The 22,044-nt window shown below is 41.2% G+C and overlaps 2 protein-coding genes across 2 annotated transcripts; both read left to right on the top strand.

The window, feature by feature from the left end:
- Nucleotides 1–2,456: 2,456 nt before the first annotated feature.
- scarb2c (scavenger receptor class B, member 2c) lies at nucleotides 2,457–16,403 on the top strand. The gene is made up of 12 exons (XM_085793695.1): nucleotides 2,457–2,639; nucleotides 3,587–3,744; nucleotides 5,329–5,473; nucleotides 6,087–6,278; nucleotides 6,514–6,605; nucleotides 7,424–7,543; nucleotides 8,649–8,827; nucleotides 8,984–9,102; nucleotides 11,478–11,551; nucleotides 12,091–12,142; nucleotides 14,735–14,887; nucleotides 15,057–16,403. Exons 1-12 carry the CDS (start codon nucleotides 2,517–2,519, stop codon nucleotides 15,093–15,095), a joined length of 1,446 nt encoding a protein of 481 aa, XP_085649821.1. The 5' UTR covers nucleotides 2,457–2,516; the 3' UTR covers nucleotides 15,096–16,403.
- Nucleotides 16,404–20,882: 4,479 nt separating this feature from the next.
- Nucleotides 20,883–22,039, top strand: LOC146977440 (liver-expressed antimicrobial peptide 2-like). The gene is made up of 3 exons (XM_085793693.1): nucleotides 20,883–20,964; nucleotides 21,060–21,199; nucleotides 21,516–22,039. Exons 1-3 carry the CDS (start codon nucleotides 20,899–20,901, stop codon nucleotides 21,547–21,549), a joined length of 240 nt encoding a protein of 79 aa, XP_085649819.1. The 5' UTR covers nucleotides 20,883–20,898; the 3' UTR covers nucleotides 21,550–22,039.
- The last annotated feature ends 5 nt before the right edge of the window (nucleotides 22,040–22,044 follow it).

Raw genomic sequence — 22,044 nt, 5'->3', positions numbered from 1 at the left:
CGTTTTGAATCAAGAAAGCCATTAACAGCTTTGTCATGGTAGAGTTGGTGGTTAAAGTCTTATGATGGATCAAATTACATTGTATGTATAATAAAGTAGCTAGGGAATGTTTTATTGCTTAAAGGGGGGCAGGAATTTAGTATTGCATTCCCATAAAGCTGAGTGGGAAATATAGAGGTTGGGATAGCCACATTTTTATTCCCTAAAATGGACCAAGCTCCTGGTTCCTACATTTCCCATAATGCATCTCACACTTTACAAAGCTCCCTAAGTTCCACAGTATCATTTTATGTTTTCATGGGCTTTTGATACCCCGCGTTAATATGTAAAAAAAAAAAAAAAAAAAAAAAAAATCAGTGTGTTACTCACCACTGAAGGTGAGAGGTTCTGCTAGTCAAACGAGTCATGTTGACACTATGGGCTTGTGTTGTGTTGCAAGAGCACCACAATGAAATCTATCAATGCATGTAAGAACGTGTCTGAGCTGTAAGATTGTCATGCTGATGCCATTTGGGTAAGATGAGATAATGTAACCAAGCCTCCCTCAGTATCTGTGTGTCATAAATCAAAACTATTCATTCAAAGCAGATTTTTTTTTCTGTATATATACGTATACAACCTGTGTCTTGAACAAATTGACCTCTTTTCGCTCTGATCATCATACATCATTCATGTAAAGTTCATTGTGGTTAAGCAGATCTTATAATATCTATCTACTTGATGAGTAAGAGCTTAGCTATATTCAGCAATTTGGGGATTTCTGTAAAAGAAAGGAAAACGAGAGAGAAAGGGAGACAGTGTGACACAGCTACATAGATGACTGCTCATAGGAGGGTCAGGTTAGATAAGGCGTGGCTCCTTTTATATGAAATTATGACTCAACAAGTACTGTGACTCCAGTTTATAGAGTGGCAAAGAATGTGGGCAGTGGTATGGAGTCTCAGAAAATATTTAGAGAGTGACATCTACTGGTGAATGTCGGTTATTTACTGCACTGAATGAAAAATGACTAAGAACATAATGTAAAACTTGTTCTTTTTATCCATAGATTTAGTTATGCGGAAACACTTATTATATCAGTGGTTACTGAACAAAATATGTGGAAGTTCTACATATTCTTGTAGATCATATCTGCATGCACACTGAAGTTACATGAATGATTGGTAGAAATAAGTTGGTTTGTCAGGCTAAAGCATGGGTAATGCAGTGCTGTGTTCAGTGGTAGCCTACTCAACACTGTAAATGTAAAGAAGGAATGAACCTGTGGCCTACATGTGTGTGCATAACTGCATTTACTCAGGTGAGCAATGAAAGGACAGGCACAAAACTGAGCTCTGGACTTACAGATGACACCCTGAACCAAGTAGTAATTTAGTTAAACACCGTTGTTGGGGCTTGTACATGACATACACAACAGGTAATAATGCAGGATCCACCTGGAACTGTGTCTAAATGTTCTTATAAAGGGTTGCATGTAAAAAAAAATAAAAATAAAAATTTGCAGTTAGTCAAAGCAGCTGTGACAAAATGTACATTGGACCTTTGGTGGCCCTCTGATCACACTTTGCTGGTCAGGTCCTGGTCGGACCCTTGACCCCAAGCCAAAATGAAATAGCAGCATTATCTGCTTCTTCTCTTTTTTTTGTCTCTTTGATAACCATATTATGTAAAAGTAGCCTATAAGTGAGTTTTGATGTGTTTTGATGACTGGGGCCTATACTCAATGTTCTAATGTAAATTTAATTGTTGTTTATTTGTTTTAGTTTTTTTTTTTTTTTTTAAACATCTTAATGTTTTTCATATTAAGGTGTTTCATTCAGATAGATTGACCACAACCCATCCATTCTACAGCAATATCAAAACTTACATTTTTCTCTCAAAACCGGGTTGTATTTCTTCTCTCTCTCTCTCTCTCTCGTGCCATTTTTTGGTTTTAAAAGTTCACTCATATCAACAAATAGATTTAAAGCTGGTTGTCTGAGTCTACTACAGTATTGTTGTCTATGTTAATAGTTTTAGTTTACGGTATGTATGAAATGGTGCACAAAAACCTTCTGACTGGGGTTGATTAATCAGAGACGTTCTATCATGTGATTGAAAACGAAGAGTGTTTATATGCAAGATAGTTACTGCCCCGCATATTGACTTTAACAACCTGATCGTGATGATGACGAAAATAATAATTTTGTGCGTCAGAAAATGGTGTTTAAGTAACTGTCACCTTTGAGGATTATAAATAACCTACGTGTGGTATTGTAAAGACATTGTTGGGGTGTAATCGTCACGGCTTCATGCTCTAAAGAGCCTACGACCTAGACGAAACCGGAAGTGGGTTTGTAGTAGTGTTTCATTCCGGATGTAGAGCATCTTTGCCACTGTCGAGCAAGTTCCTGGGAAATCAAAATAAACACAGCACACATCATCACACTGTGTCACTGTCTGTTGCTAATGTCAGTGAAAGCGTGACCAGGAGGTGGATCCGTAGCTGTTAGCGACGACCATCCTGCTGTCTCATCATGCCTCCGAAATATTGTTGCATTTACAGCGTAGGAGTTTTTTCTTTGCTGTTTTTGATTACAGGCATTTCTATGGTCTTGTCTGGCGTGTTTCCACATTTACTGGAGTCACTAGTTAAAAAGGTAAGCATCTTTATCCCAGCTAACGTTTAAATGCGTTAACGGCCGACAGTCCGACAGCCAGCTACGTAACTTTGGACGTTTTGGTTACTGCTAATGTTAGCTTAGCTTGATTTGCCCCCGAAGCTGTGTTTTCACTTCGCCTCTGGGGGTTCACCCTTCTTTCTTTATATTTATTTTTATTTTATTTTAGCTCCTTACCTCAGACTTTGAATGTTTTACAGGTGACTCACATTTAGAATGTACTTATAGGGTGGCAGCTGATGTCAATACTGCCATAGACAACCTGTTAGTCTGGTCAATGCGCTAACTGTTACAGTATGTATTCTGCTGTCACAGGGTTATTGTTTGGTATATTAACCATAACCGCCTTTTTAGCATGTACAAGCATATGCAAACATTGCCAACGTTAGCGAATATACTGTTTCTAACACGAATATAGTTTGATGCAGCAGTCATGAGGACATTTTAAATGTTTTTTACAACAATTGCAGTTTATTTTTGTTTCATTTTATTTTCATTCACTGCCTTTGTAAGTTACCACTTTCAACCTATGGAGGACATAGAAGAAAGTTAAAGTTACATTAATGCTTATGTAATGCTTATAAATACAGGAAAGAGGGACTTAATATTGTTAAAAAAAAAAAATCACATGTCTTTGTTCTTATATTCAAAGCAGCAGCAACTGGATGTTTACTGCAGTTTTTTCCTGTTATTTTAATTTCACTTCCCACATTGTGGTAACCTCACCTTATGTGGTGTACAACACAATATGTGACATTAACGTGTATCATGTGACAGAACTCACCACTACAGTAGCTGCAGATGCATACAGCAGTGGTGAATGTCATAATGTTAGGACACCTTAGTCAGCAGAAGATAAATTGTCTGAAGTCACATTTTTGTCTACGTTACGAGACAGACAACCCACTGATCTTTGTCCCCCACAGGAGGTAGTTCTGAAGAATGGCACAGATTCATTTGAGGCCTGGGAGAATCCACCAGCGCCTATCTACATGCAGTTTTACTTCTTTAATCTGACCAATCCTGAAGAGGTGCTGGATGGAGAACGGCCTGCTGTGGTGGAGATCGGGCCGTACACATACAGGTAATATAGAGTAGGACAAAAGCTTTCATTTTCATTTTCTATTCCAGAGGAGACATCACAATAAGAAGACAAGCCAGTCATTCCTAGAGAAGGGAATGAGAAACGAAAACTGTTGTCCCCAAAGTCCTTTCTCCTAAATACGAACTGACAGTTAACACAAGAAGCCAAATTGTCACATTATTAAAAAAGCAAGAAAGAAAAGTCACACACATCCAGTCAATTACTGCTTTTGTTGTGAGCTCAAAGGTTTTGTGTTCCGTGTTGTGGGCAAACATTTTGCAGTCAGACATTTCAGGAAAACAAAGTCATCCCTCAAGGTGGTGTTGCCAAAACACAGATGATTAGATTAACTAAAGAAACTACCCAAATATACTCAGTGCAGTGGAGCACAAACAGTACATTATAAAGTACAAGACAAAATTCTAATCTACAAAGACTGTAAGTCATAGATTTGGATGTCTTTGAGTGGTATTCTTCCCTTATGTCACCAGTTGAGAGAATATACTGCAACAAACTTTACCATAGTAAATTCAGGTTTACATGAACAGTGTGATCACAGTGCATCAACAGTGCATCAAAGCTACCACACAAAGACTTCATAGCCATCCAAAAAATGTTTGGAATGCTTTTGTCCAAGCTTTCTTTTTCAAGCATTTATTGGATTTTTAGTTCGCCACTGTTAATAGTTGATAAAATAGAGTAATTCGAAGATGTGCTTTCAAAACCACATGTTTTTTATTTTGCCATTACTTATTTACTTACTGTCCTTTTGTAACAGTGACAGTTTGCAGAGGGAGATACAGAGAGATAGTAGTGTGACGCTGTCTCTGGCTAGATTGAAACCTTGTTTGCCTCACCAATGAAAGACAGTAGCTGTGTTAGAAGTCAGGATTGCATCACTGAGATATTTATATTTATCCTTCCTCATTTCTGTCTGTCATCCTGTCAATTCAGCATTAATGTGACTTACAATGGCCTTCTGTGACCCATTTACTCACCCAGTTCATTCGTGCAGAAGTTAATCCCTTTAACCCAGTTTTGGTAGACATTTAACATAAAGGGTTTTTTTTTTGTTTTTTTTTAAACTGATTTATGTTGACTGACTTAGTCAGACTGGAAAGATCAAAGATTTAATGATAGAATGCTGTGTTACACTGTACTCACTTTCCTGATTAAATAGATGTGGGTTTCAGACAAGACAGAAGGGACTGAACTTAAAGGAAACTTAGACTTAGACATACTTTATTGATCCAAAAGGAAATTCAAGTATCCAGTAGCGCAGTCAGACATAAGGGCATAGTAGAGAAAAATAAAACAGAGATAAGAAAAGTAAGATAAAATATACACTAAATACATCCATATAAAGTTACAGAGCTCTTTGTTATGAAATAAAATACAAAAATAGAATAAATAGAAAAAAACTGTACCAAATTAAATTTGCACGCACTTGTTCTCCTTTGCATCATGTCAAATTTAAGGTGGATCATTTTGAATGTAGAATTTTATGATCATTTTACTTTAAAGGTATTTGGCTTTTTAGGAATTGTTGTCATGTCTAGTTGACTGTTATATCTTTGCACACAGAGAGTACCGGCCTATGGAGCAAGTGCAGTTCCAGGATAATGGCACCAAAATCACAGCTGTCAACACCAAAACCTACATATTCCAGCGTAACATGTCTCGAGGTCCAGAAAGTGACCTCATCAGGACAGTCAACATCCCTGCTGTGGTGAGCCCAAAAATCATGAGTCACAGTATAGTCTGGTCATATGTCATGTCATGAGTCAGTGCAGTTTTATCCTGGGGTGTTGGTTCTGTTTCCTGGTAGCAACAAACCAATGAGGAAATTTATGAGTTCATTGCGGGTTATTATGCCCTGCATGTGACTGTAAGAGGCACTTCGAAGCAAATAACAAGTACTGGTAGGCTGGTACTAGGAGGCCATTAGTGTTTTGCCTTCTTAAAAGGTTCCATGGTCATTTTGACATCCACCAAAGCCAGCAACAGTATGGTCTGAACAGTGAAAGTAAATTGACACAGAGATGAAGCAGTTTAGTCTACAGTATGTTTTCTATTTATTTTACTTGATCTAATTATCCTAGTCTGAGCGGATACAAATATAGCAGCAGAGAATCTGTTGCAGCACAGACTGATACTGTAGTACAGTATGTTCTGCTGTAATGTGATGTAATAATGTGAACTGCCCTATGGAATATGTAAAATGTTACTCACGTTGAATGATTACCTGGCATTTTGTATGGAGCTTATACAATATTGCGCTTTACACAACAGTTTGTCTTTAACAACCCACCCTTGTCTTCCCCCTTCCCCTTTACTCATAGACGGTGATGGAGAGATTCAAGGATGAGCCTTTACTGGACAGTCTGATCTCCTCCTACATGAAGAGCTATAACGAAGGCCTGTTCACCACCCGCACAGTGGGGGAGCTGCTGTGGGGATATGAAGATGCTCTGCTCAAAGCCCTCCATACTTTAAAACCTGACCTGGATGATGTGTTCGGACTCTTCTATAAGGTTTCATTTAACAATTCAATTAGATATTTTATCCTTGATTCAGGCTGGATAATTCATGCTTACAAATAAATTAGTTCATAGTTGCACAGTTTTTTTTTTTGTTTTTTTTTTTTACAACCACACAAATTAAAGAAGTTTAATTTAAAGTGAAGTTCTGTTTAATTGTATATAGACCCTCACGAGACTGGCTATGAGTGCTTTTTATTGAAATATAATATGTATTTTTGTCTTACAGACCAATGCTTCCAATGATGGTGAATATGTTTTCTACACTGGCCAGCAAAACTACAAGGACTTTGCCAGAGTAGATACATGGAATGGTAAAAGGTCAGTGTCTCCACTCACCTGCAACACAAAACCACCCTGTTAATCCAATCACACAAAACCACCCTGTTAATCCAATCAGTGCAAACTTTTGATTGCATAGAATTTAAATGGATGGATAACAAGTCATTGTGTTGGGCTTTGTTTGTCATTTTATGATAAGATCAAATCAGTCATATCACAGCTGATGTAACACTGTGTCTTGGACTGTCTTCTAATAATCAATGAAAGGATTATTCCGGCTCATTAGTTTTAGTAATTCAATCACGTTGTTATCTTTGCAACAGAAAACAGCCAATACCACTCACACTCACTCACACCAGTGTTGATCCTCTTTTTTTTGCTCAGACTGTCTGGGTTTCAGACTCTGCTGTTATCTCTGTCAGGAGGGTGGAATGACGGTCTTCCCTACATGACTTGCTAGCTAACTGACAGCGCTAGCCAAGTTCAGTGTCACTGTCATGGAGTAATGTGTTAAATATGAATCTACCGCCAACAGAAGGTTAGCTTAATTTAGCTTTGCTTAGCAGAGCACAGTGACCCCACCATTCCTTTAACATACAAAGGGCTACTGTTCAGGAAAATCAGCAGCGGCTTTAGCCGAGCCTCTCTTGACCTAAAATGTTCTCAGTCTTGATCTAGAGCAAACCAACACTATTTAAGACATATTTGTTGTCTCAGAAAATGGTTTAACATCCTTTAGTCAAGTTTACAAAGGAAAAATGATGAACTGCTTGAATGCTGGGTCATTAAAAAAAAAAAAACCTGAAACACTGATGCAAACAAAAACATTAACAGCAGAATTTTGTGCACCCATACAGCACACTGAATTGGTGGACCACTGATGAGTGCAACATGATCAATGGAACCAATGGAGCGTCTTTTCATCCCATCGTCACCAAAACTGAGAAGCTCTACATGTTCTCCTCTGATCTATGCAGGTGAGTGTATCTAAATACTCTAAGTTAAAGGGGTTAGCTACAAGTTTAATTCCTTCTGGCCAGAAAGTGTCACACTCGCACTCGCCCGCTCTCGCTCCAACCTTCAATTGTACTGGTTGCCAGGTATGCCTATAGGGAGCGGCTAGTAGCTAAAGCTAAGCTAATGCTAACCGTATTTAACAAGCAGCAGCTCCAGTGTTGACAGTGGACTGAAAACACATCTGAATCATTTCACACTAACCCGACAAACCCGCAGCATCTCGCCTGCACCGGAAACGTTACAGTACCGGCTGACCGTTAGTTAGCATTAGCATTAAGCACAATGACATTTCTCCACAGAGCTATCACGATCTGGCTCCCCCTGAGCTCCGACCCACGTAACATCAACGTACTAACGCTGTTGGCGCAGAGATCATTTCATGTCGACGTTGCCAACATAACCAGATGTAAATATTTATATATTTTGGACCCGTCAAAATTTATAAAACAATTATTTCTATACTATGAACGTTTTTTCAGTAAAATGAATGCTTTGATTCTACAACCCCCTAAGCATTGTGTGGATGTATTATTTTTGGAAAATTAATTGTTTTGATTGTTCAGTGAGATGTGAGAGAAATACACACCTGGCCTGACTTGGCAAAGAAGAAAATGGTTTCTCTTCAATCATGCTAAGAATGCCGCCCGCCCCCGCATTATTCAGGTCTGGATATTGGATTAGAGCTACCAATTTAGCCTGGCTGGTTACATGGCTGGTCAGTGTTAGCGTCTTGAATGAGGTCACTGTGATTGTTTAATGCCTGTTTAGTGTTGCTTTAAGCAGCTAATACCTGCTCTGTTTAACTGGTCACACAGCATAACTGTGAGCGCAGCGTTTGCATGTCAACGAACTCTTTATGAGGTTGTGAAAAGACCAGTTTATGCTTTATGAGGCAGTGAAATGTCATCTCGAACCTGTTTGTGCCAAGCAGGTGTTAAGTAAATCATCTTATCACAGATTTCATGCACAAAATGAATGCAAACCCTCCCTCTTTTGTTGGACTTCAGCTTCACTGAATTAATTTGTGCCTGCAAAGGTTAACCAGCGTCTGATTCTGTTTCCAAGGTCTCTTTACGCCCTGTACCAGGAGGATGTGACGGTGAAAGGGATCCCAGGGTATCGCTTTGTTCCCCCCAGTGAGGTGTTTGCCAACATGACCGTGAATCCAGCAAACGCAGGCTTCTGTGTCCCTGCTGGAAACTGCCTGGGCTCCGGTGTGTTGAGTGTGAGCGGTTGTAAACAAGGTGAGGAGTGCATTAAGCATCTGAAAGTAATGACCAAACATGTTTCACATAAATATTGTGCAGAAACCGTTTCATCATGAGTGAATGTAGTTTTTGATTTTTTTTAGGATTGTTTTTCTGCTCAGCTTTTAACACTTGAATGGTTTGTGTGTCCAGGAGCTCCCATCATCATGTCCTCACCACACTTCTACCAGGCAGATGAGAAATTTGTTGACGATGTTTTTGGCATGAGGCCAAAGAAGGAACACCATGAGACTACCATTGATATCAATCCGGTAGGAATTATTACAGTTACATTCTTGAATAAATCATTTGTGTATATGTTATTCTAAGCCTTTCTTTTCATGTTACTGTATGAATATGTTCTCCAAAACACTGGCTCAGTGACAGTAACATCAATTTTAACCACTAGATGGTGACCTATCTCAGTTTTATAACTGCAAGCCAGTGGTTATCCACTTCTTTAAACAGTGGTTAAAAATTAAAACAGGCGTCTTGGTACGGAGCTGTCACCAAAGATAAGCTCTAACAGCTCTTATCATGTATAATAGTAACTGCCTGTGGTAAATTTGTGATAAAGAAAATCAGACTGAAAATGGGGTTGTTGACATGACATGACATTTTCACTGTCATACAAGATAAAAATTAATATAATTACTATTTTTAGAATGTGAAAGATTCCTGTGTTTTACATGAACCCGTTGTGACCAAAGTGGTTTAGCTATTAGATCTTTTTGCCATATCTCAAATCTGGCCTTTTGTATGACTGTTTTAAGCATGGTTCATTTATAACACTTTTTTAAGTTTTAAGTTTTTTTTTTATAAAAAAAAAGTATTGAATGAATATCCAAAGCACAATGTTGTGTATATTTTAGTAATAGTAGTAGTAGTTATAGTAAATAGCAATCATTTTTTCATCCATATATTGGCTAAAGCGTAGGAATGTGATACATTATTCACTGGAAACCATGTCCTCACGTATGACACCATATTTTAAATTGGGCAATTCCTCTGACAACTTTAATTAGTCGAAGGACCCCATTCAAGGTCATGTTACTGAGGTCCCATGTGAATGTTTAACTCCATAATTATGTAAATTTATGCAAATGTATCTTGCTAAGTGCTAATGACAGGTTAGTAGGGAATAGCAAGGTCCATTGGTGTGACACCTGTACCGTCACACTGGAGGACAAAGATGTCACACAAGACTACAAGGTCTCTTTAAACCTTATTTCATTACCTGAAATGCTTCTTTGTTAGCTTTTTTTTTAAAATAAGTATAAAATGTGAGACTTGCCTCTTTCCTTGAGACAAGGAATTGAGGGATATGACTGAAGATTGTGTCCTTTAGTCTGGCATAATATCCTATGGTATGTATGTTTGTTTGTTTGTTTGTTTTAATCTAAAATATCTTAAAATGTAGTTTTTAGAATAAAGAAGCATTTTTAGCATATATTTGTCAACTGCCCATAGCTGTATATCCTATCACTGGTATGGCATTAAAAGAATTGTGATTCTCGGACTGCCCAAAAAAGAGGTTACAACTCTGCAAAATAAAGTACCTTGTGGCATAAATGTCAGTGGCAACATAGAAAAATCAATCCATAACTATATTTGACAGATATACTGATGAAATCAAGAATAGATTAATTGTAAATTATTCTGTAATAGGTAATAGTTCACCTATCAAGGGATGTTTCCTAATAGTTGTAAAAATGAGAGCTAATAAATTGCTCATAATGCATCACCCATGTTACAGTTTATTCACTCCACTCCTGGATATGACACCACTTTGAGTACTGACTATAATGACTACAAAGACATAAATGTTTATGCAATAATAAAAAGTGTAAGTCTATTTATAAGACAAACTTATGTTTATCTTTCTTCACAGTATTGTCTTTCTTTGGCAGTCCACTATGATGGTTATATTTAGATTATTTTTTCGTATGGCACAATATAGTATGTAGAGATCTGCAGCAATACAATTAGGAATGTATTTTTTAGTAAACATAACTTTAATTTTGGGAGCGAAGCAAAATGTAAAATGGATTTTGTTGCAGGAATATCAAAGCTTAAATAAATATTTCAGGAAGGATTTATTGTAAATTATTAAAAATGCCTAACCCAGCGTGCAACTGTGCACATAAATTCACATTCACTTCTTCTTCTCCTGTGGGTGAGGTGGTAGCAATATAAGTTCAAAAGGAGTCTTTGAACCCGGTAAACAAGCTACTGTTTTGTCTGTTGTTCCTCCTTCATATACTGTAATCCCCACTGTGCCATCACATGAGATCATAGACACTGATCAAAGTCCTTAATACTGAGTCATAAACACTGGGTTGTGATGCCCTGAACATCCTCATGGGCATAACCAAAAAACAAAAAAACAAAAAAACAGCTTTCCTGTCTCCCTCAACTATACTATGATCAATCAAAGGCAAAAAGCCCAAAAATATACTTTTACAAAATTAACTAAAAAAAAGCCTACAATTTAATCTGTAATGTCTTGGTATTAGTCCTGAAATTGCTATAATGAGACACATGCGTTCATGCACAAGGAGCAACAGGTCTGAGCATACCAGTGTGTAGCATGGTGCACTGCACCGCTGAGCTCCTCTTACACCAATTGTCTAATTGTTTTTTGCAGCTAACAGGAATCATTCTGCAAGCAGCGAAGCGGCTCCAGGTCAACGTGTTGGTAGAGCAAATTCCCAACTTCAGGTAATTACCTCATGGACTTCATCAGCGTCTAGTCACTAACAAGCAATTTACATACTTACGTAATTTTTTTTTCTCCTGAAACCCCATGTCGACATATTGGCTCTAAATAAAGTTGTAATGACTGTATGACTACCTTCGTATGGGTATGGTTGCCAGTAAGATAATGGAAAAGCAATTTTGCCACCATCATCATTAAGAATGGACTTTTGGACAGTGCTAGCTCACTTGTTATGCCGCTACTTGGCATTTGATAGAACAAACAGTGAGATAATCTTGAGTCCAGACTTAACGGATGTACACGTTATCATATTTTATGAAGAAAAACGAAATGCCCGACCAGCATGCTGAGAAAGATATTGTTGTTTGAGGAAATCATTTGTTCTCTTCATGTTATTTTTTCAATTTCTTTGTCAGATACTCAAAACAAACTGAAGTACTGAAAAAAGTACTCAAAATAAAATAATAAATAAGTAATAGGTTAATAGACCTTAATATACAGGATGGCAGGTGAAATAATGTGATTTTTTTTTTTTTGTCAGTCAAACAGGAAACGTGAGGACAGTGGTCTTCCCTGTGGTTTACCTAAATGAGGTACAAATACACAAACACACACACACCATCCTGTCAGAGTTATCTCAGTCATGCACTGAACACTGGTGGTCATGCAGAGAATCACCCACCCTGCACCAGTCCAAGTCCAATCCAGATTTATGCCATGTTCAAAGGCAGTGACATTGACCTCTGCCACACTTGGCACATCCATCTGTCTGCCACATATATATTATAATCTGTCACATGTGTCAATTATTGCAGACAGAAAATCACAAAAGTGAAACATCTTATACAGTAATAGTAGGCTCAGATTAAGATGTTTGTATTTCTGTTGTCAGCACTGTGGTGCTTGGTGTCACTGATTGGTTCAGATATTAGTTTGAAAAGCTGGTATCATCTATGTAATTGTAGTTCAATGTATCTTTGATATATTTTCAGTATATCCCTTCAATGTTTTTTTGTTTTTTGTTTTTTAAATGAAAATGTCTGTTAAATCTGGCCTGGGAATCATTTATTATATCATTTCTAGGTTTGAATTATTTTTTTGGAATCAAATGCCTTCCTTGAACCGCCACCTTACCGTGGTGGAGGGGTTTGAGCACCCGAATGATCCTAGGAGCTATGTTGTCGGGGGCTTAATGCCCCTGGTAGGGTCTCCCAAGGCAAACAGGTCCTAGGTGACGGGTCAGACTAAGTGCGATTCCAAAGCCCCTATGAAGAGAGAAATACCAAGGAAGCTCAGGTCGCCCGGATCGGCGTCACTGGGGCCCCACCCTGGAACCAGGCCTGCGGTCGCGGCGGCAATCCCGGAACCCGATGGTGGACACCGGAAGTAAGGGATGCCGTCAAGCTGAAGAAGGAGTCCTACCGAGCCTGGCTAGTTCGGGGGACTCCCGAGGCAGCCGACCGGTACCAGCAGGCCAAGCGGACGGCAGCTCGGGCGGTCACGGAAGCAAAAACTCGGGTCAGTGGAGGAGGGGAGCTGTTGACCTCGACTGGGGATATCGTCGGGCGGTGGAAGGAATACTTCGAGGATCTCCTCAATCCCCCTGACACGTCTTCCGTCGAGGAAGCAGAGGCTGAGGATTCAGAGGTTGATTCATTCATCACTCAAGCTGAAGTCACTGAGGTAGTCCGGAAGCTCCTCAGTGGCAAGGCAACGGGGGGGGTTGAGATCCGCCCTGAGTACCTCAAGTCTCTGGATGTTGCGGGGCTGTCGTGGCTGACACGCCTCTGCAGCATCGCGTGGCAGTCGGGGACAGTGCCTCTGGACTGGCAGACCGGGGTGGTGGTCCCTCTCTTCAAAAAGGGGGACCGGAGGGTGTGTTCCAACTATCGGGGGATTACACTCCTCAGCCTCCCGGGGAAAGTCTATTCCAGGGTTCTGGAGAGGAGAATTCGGCCGATAGTCGAACCTCGGATTCAGGAGGAACAATGCGGTTTTCGTCCTGGCCGTGGAACGCTGGACTAGCTCTACACCCTCCGCAGGGTGCTCGAGGGCGCATGGGAGTTTTCCCAACCAGTCCACATGTGTTTTGTGGACTTGGCGAAGGCTTTCGACCGTGTCCCATGTGGCATCCTGTGGGAGGTGCTCGTGGGGGTGTGGGGTCGGAGGCCCTCTGCTGAGGGCTGTACGGTCCCTGTACGACCGGAGCAGGAGCTTGGTTCGCATTGCCGGCAGTAAGTCAGACCTGTTCCTGGTGCGTGTTGGACTCCGGCAGGGCTGCCCTTTGTCATTATTTTCATGGACAGAATTTCTAGGCGTAGCCAAGGGCCGGAGGGGTTTAAGTATCTCGGGGTCTTGTTCACGAGTGAGGGAAGGATGGAGCGCGAGATTGACAGGCGGATCGGTGCAGCGGCCGCAGTAATGCAGTCATTGTATCGGTCCGTCGTGGTGAAGAAGGAGCTGAGCCAAAAGGCGAAGCTCTCAATTTACCGGTCAATCTACGTTCCCATCCTCACCTATGGTCATGAACTCTGGGTCATGACCGAAAGAACAGGATCCCGGATACAAGCGACTGAAATGAGTTTCCTCCGCAGGGTGGCAGGGCGCTCCCTTAGAGATAGGGTGTGGAGGTCTGTCACCCAGGAGGAGCTCGGAGTAGAGCCACTGCTCCTCCATATCGCGAGGAGCCAGCTGAGGTGGCTCGGGCATCTGTATAGGATGCCCCCTGGACGCCTCCCTCGGGCATGTCCCACCGGGAGGAGGCCCCGAGGAAGACCCAGGACACCGTGGAGTGACTTTGTCACTCGGCTGGCCTGGGAACGCCTTGGGGTCCCCCCGGAAGAGCTGGAGGAAGTGTCCGGGGAGAGGGAAGTCTGGGGATCCTAGCTCCGACTGCCCAGACCCAGATGAAGCGGAAAGGAATGGATGGATGGACGGAATCAAATGCCGTAAACCCTAAAATACATTTATGATACATAAAAAGATGGATGTTTTAGTATTCAGTTTCTCAGTTGTGGTCAGATTTCATGATGAGCTGCTCAGTTATTAATTAAAGTCACATTGTAATGTCTTTCTTTGCTACAAACATGAAATGAGACACTAACATAGTTTTCTCTAATAGATAATCAAAAAATTTTGGGGGTCAGTATTTGATGTATTTATCTTTTCTCTCACCGTTTCCTCAGAGCGTTGTCATTGACGACAAGTCGGTCTTGAAGCTAGAGGTGATCAGTGTGGAGGAGAAAATAGTTGTCAACATCCCATTCATGATCATTGGTCTGGGCATCATTTTGGGAGGAATCTTCATGTTCATGATGTGTCGACAGAAGAACCCTGAGGTGAGTGTGTGAACACTGATCATTTTTCTCATTCACTCTCGCTAATTTCCACTGGGATGGTGGTAGTGAGGAGCTGCAACATTATCCGGCCAAGGTGAATGAAACACGGCTGATAAAAGGATCACATTTAACACTTTAACGTGTTTCATTTCTGGTTTGACTTTTTCAGAGCACTGCTGCTGAACGAGAGCCCCTGCTCTCCTCATAGCACCAAACAGGACGTGAAAAGAAGACCACTGTCACGTTTGCAGTATAACTCAACATCTCAAGGGTTCAGTGGATTTGCAGTAACACTTTGACCCCCAAAGTAAAAGTTCCTCATTGTTGACAAGAATTACTCCTTTTAATCTGTGTTTTAAACAATTGGTTTAAGCGAGTGAAGAGAAGGAAAGAAGTGAAGTTTTTATGTTCTTTGTTACAGGGGTGGGACTAATATTTTCCTCTCAAGACAGTTGTAATGATGCTTAAATTCATCGTTTTAATTAAATTGATTTTATTTTTATTTTAAGTTTTTAATACAAGGCTTTTGCAGAATAATTTAACTCTTTCACAGTCTGATCTAGGCTGTTGGACTGTCTTGAGAGCCAGCCAGTGATCAGGATTTAGAGTGGTCTAGTAAGACTGTTGAGGTGGCACTAACAGGAGAAAATGTCCTCTTGTTCCTCTGTCACATTATTCTTATTTCTGGACATGAACAAAGTCAAACTCTGCAAAATTGCTGGCAGAGTGTTTTATCCGTAATGTGATGAGTATCATTTCTGACGCCTCAAATCTGCTGCTTTCATGTCATTTCCACAGTGGAGGAGACATTTTCAGTGATGTCATTGTTATGTTTCAGTCTCCTGAAGCATCTGAAGCTCAAGCCACTTACCCTCTTGTAGCTTTCAGTGGAAAACACAGTGATGCACAGCACATACACTATATCATATAATGTGGAATAAAAACCAAATAGTATTTGACGTCAACAGTTTCAGCATAAAGGGAAAGTTTCTTTTTTTATCAGATGTGGATGTTTTGTCTCAAGATGCAATGGGTTTGTTCCCCTAATTCCAATATGTTGGCATGAATGTGTGATGTGATTTCTACGAATATTATATTAAAATCAGTGTAAAAGCAGGTACTACTGAACTATTTTTGCCAAGTATAAATTGTTTTTCTTTTTAATTGCTGTGATTTTTACCGTTTAATTCTGCACTAAACTGAATGTTATCGGATTATTCTGACTTTATTTAAGGTTTGCGGAGAGATCCTGTGTCTTTTGTCGAGCTCACTCACTCAGATATATATTCAGGATTAACCACTGTTTTAAACACATCACTTACAAGCTGCGTACCGTTAAATTTTGTTGTGGACTTTATTTTATATGTAAAAGATAATAATATACCAAGTACACTACTACTCCTACGCAATAGAATCATATATAATCACTGTTTACTGTCATAATAGGTCACATCTCAAACTATTTTCACGTTGTCTTGTCCGTTGCTACAACTTCAATAAACTTTGGTGTGCTTCATGTTCCGGTGTGTTCATTCTCCATCACACATTGCAATTTGCAATGATTTGCAATGATAACAGCACATTAACATGCCATTTTTCAATTTGCAAAATGTCATGTCACCTCACCTGGCTTTTTCCTTTCTTTTTTTTTTTAATGAAGGTGATAAAGTATGAGTTGCCTGATGACTTGCCTCAGTCTGAACACACCACCATTGATGTCAACAGATGAATCATTATCTAGTCATACCAATGGCTGTATAATGTACCGGATACGTTAAAGATGTAAGACAGATAATTATCTGACACCCTTGCTTTACATGTTAGAGAGGAAATAAATGTTGGTGTATGCGTTTTACAGTGTCACATTCAAACTGATAATCATGCTTTACAATCATAGACTGTGTTTACAATCACTGGATGTGAGTGGATTTTATCTGTAGCCTGGGGGCGGGGTAACCAGAGGTCATTTTTGCTTGTTTTATTTTCTCATGTTCACATGTTTTCACTGTGTTTATTTTGGTTTCCTTCAGTTTTCTCTGATGGTGTCACACCCAGCAGCTCAGATGCACTGAACACTCCAGGTGTGAGGTAAAAGTGTGGATGGGTACGCCTCTACAGCCCTTGGCACAGGTAAATGTTTCAGTTTGACACCTCCGACGTGGAGTTGTCCTCATTTACCAGGTTAAAGTGTACTTTGGCTCCTTGCAGATAAACTTTGGCTTTTATTAGAAACCTGATAAGTTGAACTGCGCGGGGAGGTTTACATCGCGGTCAGTTATTTACTCAGCCTAGTGATGTGTCGGTCGCGAACGATCCGGCTCTAAGAGCCGGCTCTTTGAAGTGAACGACGGGAGCCGGCTCCTCATTGGGAGCCGTTTTAGTTTTTTTTTCTCCTCTGCTTGTTGTAGTGAAAGCCACAGATCGACGGGGGAAGGGGGTAAAAACGAAACTAATCAACCAGCGCATCCAGCACGAGCCTGTGGCAGCACCTCTCTCTCTCTCTCTCTCTCCCCCTCTCTCTCTCTCTAGCTGGTGCGGGCACTCACGCAGGACCGCGGTAAAGTGAGCCGCTGTTTGCGAGATAGTGGTAAAGTGAGCCGCTGTTTGATTTTCGTTGGGCGCGCGCTAAAATAAATACAGTAAATACGGTAAACACGGTTCTCGAGCAAAGTGAAGGTCCTGAAAGATACATAAAGCCTATGTGCTTTTACTGGAGAAATGTGGAGGAAAATCACTTACAAGATTAATCAACTTTTTAGTTATATTTCACTGCCGTAAAGGGGAGAAAAATCACCTTTCATCGACATTTTACTGTAGAAATGTGGAGAAAAATTAATTTAAAACGACCCCTATAATAAAAGCCATTTACTGTATGCTGACCTTTGACCTTACCTCACACCAATTCCTTCATAGGTGTCTTCCTCATTTCTTTTGCATACTGTTCCTGGGGTCTTATTCTACTTCTGATATCATTTTGGTGGCATTCTACTGTAGAAATGTGGAGAAAAATAACCTTGAAGTCACCCCTATAATAAAACCCATTTACAGTATGCTGACCTTTGACCTTACCTCACACCAATTCCTTCATAGGTGTCTTCCTCATCTCTTTTGCATACTGTTCCTGGGGTCTTATTCTACTTCTGATATCATTTTGGTGGCATTCTACTGTAGAAATGTGGAGAAAAATAACCTTAAAGTCACCCCTATAATAATAAATCATTATGGGTGGGATTTTTAAAATGATTTTTCTCCACATTTCTACAGTAGAATGCCACCAAAATGATACCAGAAGTAGAGTGAGATGTCAGGAACAATATTCAAAAGAAATGAGGAACACACATATGAAGGAATTGATCTGACGTAAGGTCAAAGGTCAGCATACTGTAACTGGGTTTTATTATAGGGGTGACTTTAAGGTTATTTTTCTCCACATTTCTACAGTAGAATGCCACCAAAATGATATCAGAAGTAGAATAAGACCCCAGGAACAGTATGCAAAAGAGATGAGGAAGACACCTATGAAGGAATTGGTGTGAGGTAAGGTCAAAGGTCAGCATACTGTAACTGGGTTTTATTATAGGGGTCGTTTTAAATTAATTTTTCTCCACATTTGTACAGTAGAATGTCGATGAAAGGTGATTTTTCTCCCCTTTACGGCAGTGAAATATACCGGTAACTAAAAAGTTGATTAATCTTGTAAGTGATTTTCCTCCACATTTCTCCAGTAAAAGCACATAGGCTTTATGTATCTTTCAGGACCTTCACTTTGCTCGAGAACCGTGCCTACCGTATTTACTGTAGCACGCGCCCAACGAAAATCAAACAGCGGCTCACTTTACCATCCATCCATCCATCCATCTTCATCCGCTTATCCGGAGTCGGGTCGCGGGGGCAGTAGTCGGAGCAGGGATCCCCAGACTTCCCTCTCCCCGGACACTTCCTCCAGCTCTTCCGGGGGGACCCCAAGGCGTTCCCAGGCCAGCCGAGTGACGTAGTCACTCCAGCGTGTCCTGGGTCTTCCTCGGGGCCTCCTCCCGGTGGGACATGCCCGGAACACCTCACGAGGGAGGCGTCCAGGGGGCATCCAATACAGATGCCCGAGCCACCTCAGCTGGCTCCTCGCGATATGGAGGAGCAGTGGCTCTACTCCGAGCTCCTCCTGGGTGACAGAGCTCCTCACCCTATCTCTAAGGGAGCGCCCCGCCACCCTGCGGAGGAAACTCATTTCGGCCGCTTGTATCCGGGATCCCGTTCTTTCGGTCATGACCCAGAGTTCATGACCATAGGTGAGGGTGGGAACGTAGATCGACCGGTAAATCGAGAGCTTTGCCTTTCGGCTCAGCTCCTTCTTCACCACGACGGACCGATACAATGACCGCATTACTGCGGCCGCCGCACAGATCCGCCTGTCGATCTCGCGCTCCGTTCTCCCCTCACTCGTGAACAAGACCCCGAGATACTTAAACTCCTCCACCTGAGGCAGGAACTCTCCCCCGACCTGGAGGGTGCAAGCCACCTTTTTCCGGTCGAGAACCATGGCCTCGGACTTAGAGGTGCTGATTCTCATCCCAGCTGCTTCACACTCGGCTGCAAACCGCCCCAGTGCATGCTGAAGGTCCTGGCTCGAGGGGGCCAACAAGACCACATCATCCGCAAAAAGCAGAGATGAAATCAAGTGGCTCCCGAACCGTACCCCCTCCGGCACTTGGCTGCGCCTAGAAATTCTATCCATAAAAATAATGAACAGAACCGGTGACAAAGGGCAGCCCTGCCGGAGTCCAACACGCACCAGGAACAGGTCTGACTTACTGCCGGCAATGCGAACCAAGCTCCTGCTCCGGTCATACAGGGACCGTACAGCCCTCAGCAGAGGGCCTCCGACCCCATACTCTCGGAGCACCTCCCACAGGATGCCACGTGGGACACGGTCGAAAGCCTTCTCCAAGTCCACAAAACACATGTGGACTGGTTGGGCAAACTCCCATGCGCCCTCGAGCACCCTGCGGAGGGTGTAGAGCTGGTCCAGCGTTCCACGGCCAGGACGAAAACCGCATTGTTCCTCCTGAATCCGAGGTTCGACTATCGGCCGAATTCTCCTCTCCAGCACCCTGGAATAGACTTTCCCCGGGAGGCTGAGGAGTGTGATCCCCCGGTAGTTGGAACACACCCTCCGGTCCCCCTTTTTGAAGAGAGGGACCACCACCCCAGTCTGCCAGTCCAGAGGCACTGTCCCCGACTGCCACGCGATGCTGCAGAGGCTCACTTTACCACTATCTCGCAAACAGTGGCTCACTTTACCGCGGTCACGCAGGCACATGGACAGGTAGGGTAGTGACAGTAATAAACAAATGCGCTAAATCGCGCTAATGCGTTCAAATTGCTATCCTCCCCCCATCTGACAGTCTGACCGTCCGACGGAGGAGGGGGGGCATTTGGGCATTTAAATAAGCAGTAAGCAGTTCAAAGGCAGAGTGTAGATTGTGCAAGGTGAAAATCTCATATGGAGCAGGCTCCACACACACATGCACAGGCACATATGTATGCAGGATGTACAGCATTGACAATTTTGATTGATTATTTTGATTTTGATTTTCATCCATAAGTGCAAAAGAAAAGTTAGTCTGGAGCCCTGGACTTTGTTTTTTATAGGCCTACTTTATCATTTATTTTTGTAACACTCTATTCAAGGTTGAGTGTGTTCAGTAAATAAAGGCATAAATGAAAATATTTGATATAATGTTTGTTTTTTTACATTAGTAATTAATTTTACACATAGTTTTGCATTATTTTGGTGATAAGCAACATAAAATCTGAAGAGCCACTTGGGAGCCGAAAGAGCCGGCTCTTTTTAGTGAGCCGAGCCGAAAGAACTGGCTCTCCAAAAAGAGCCGGAATTCCCATCACTAATCTTTGATATCTATCAGAAGATGACTCCTCCCCAACCCAATTACAGCCTTTTATACAAGTGGTATGGGACAACACACCAGCCCTGCTGCAGAACAGTAACCACCATGAGGACCCTTCAGGAAAAAATCATCCTTCTGTCAGTTTTTCTGTCTTTGATCTGTGCAGTTCAGGTGAGTTCATGACACCTTGTGCCACAGGAAGATTTGCTTGATCTCTTCTGTGCAATCGTGAGCTCATACAGCATCTTTTATTTTGGCTCTCACAGGTCAACTCATTGCCTCTGCCTGACGACTGGAGTGGATTGATCCATCGGACCAAACGATCACTGCTGTGGCGTTGGAACAGCATGAAGCCTGTGGGTGCCAGCTGCAGAGATCACTTAGAGTGTGGCACCAAATACTGCAGGTACGGCACAGTTGGGTGGAAATTTTTAAGCCCTAATAATCTCCAGTGTCTCCATTTAGTTTATTTACTACTGCTTTAATACTTGACACCATGAATAAATCTGCATCTTTTAAATGATTTTCCATTTCTGTATGACTGCAGACATGACATGTAATATTAAATTACACATGACACTCCTTTCCTTGGTTTTCATATGTCCATTGATATTTCTATCCTACAGTATATTTGTGTATTGTGTGTCCACGTGCATTTTGAATGGCATGGACAAAGTCAGAAATAAATGACACTGCAATAAATCTGCTTCTTATCTTTCCAGGAAAAATATATGTTCCTTCTGGATCTCCGCCTAAAGAAAAGATGGAGCAAAAAAACAAAACAAGACTCTATGGGGGTGACTACTGACAAAACAAACATCTGCCTGATGGAACCGAGCAGCCTGCCTCTAAAATTGTATTATTATTATTTTTTTTTTTACCCCAAATTATTGCTCTGATATTCTGACTGGAGTATCAAAGACATGTTGTGTGTTTATCAGCTAAAGGAATTTGATCTGGCACTGCACTTGCAGAAAAACAAAGTTGTAAAAGCCAAAGTCACAGGAACTGTCAAATAGCTGCATCTGCAGTTATATGGAGTTGTTGGTTTTAGTATTTGTTTCTTTACAAATCTAGCAGAACATCAGACAGCTTGTGTACATCTGAGCATGGTCTTAACAAGAAAATACAAATATTCATGCAAAGTTTGTGAGGTGCTGAGTTTATTGGTTCATTTTATTTTTATATATTTATTTGTACATTTTGTAAGTAATGTAAATATTCAAATATACATTTTTGAAAGGTTGTTTT

The sequence above is a fragment of the Trachurus japonicus genome, chromosome 12 (genome assembly GCF_045865225.1).
Source record: "Trachurus japonicus isolate A0001 chromosome 12, Traja_1.0".
Classification (NCBI taxonomy): Eukaryota; Metazoa; Chordata; class Actinopteri; order Carangiformes; family Carangidae; genus Trachurus; species Trachurus japonicus.
The sequence above is the reverse complement of the archived record's forward strand: the minus strand, read 5'-3'. Positions and strand labels throughout refer to the sequence as shown.

Coding starts and splice junctions, on each gene's coding strand:
- scarb2c (XM_085793695.1), top strand. CDS start 2,517: ATGCCTCCGAAATATTGTTGCATTTACAGCGTAGGAGTTTTTTCTTTG. Junction 2,640..3,586: donor TGGAGTCACTAGTTAAAAAG/GTAAGCATCTTT, acceptor TGTCCCCCACAG/GAGGTAGTTCTGAAGAATGG. Junction 5,474..6,086: donor CAGTCAACATCCCTGCTGTG/GTGAGCCCAAAA, acceptor CTTTACTCATAG/ACGGTGATGGAGAGATTCAA.
- LOC146977440 (XM_085793693.1), top strand. CDS start 20,899: ATGAGGACCCTTCAGGAAAAAATCATCCTTCTGTCAGTTTTTCTGTCT. Junction 20,965..21,059: donor CTTTGATCTGTGCAGTTCAG/GTGAGTTCATGA, acceptor TGGCTCTCACAG/GTCAACTCATTGCCTCTGCC. Junction 21,200..21,515: donor TGTGGCACCAAATACTGCAG/GTACGGCACAGT, acceptor TTATCTTTCCAG/GAAAAATATATGTTCCTTCT.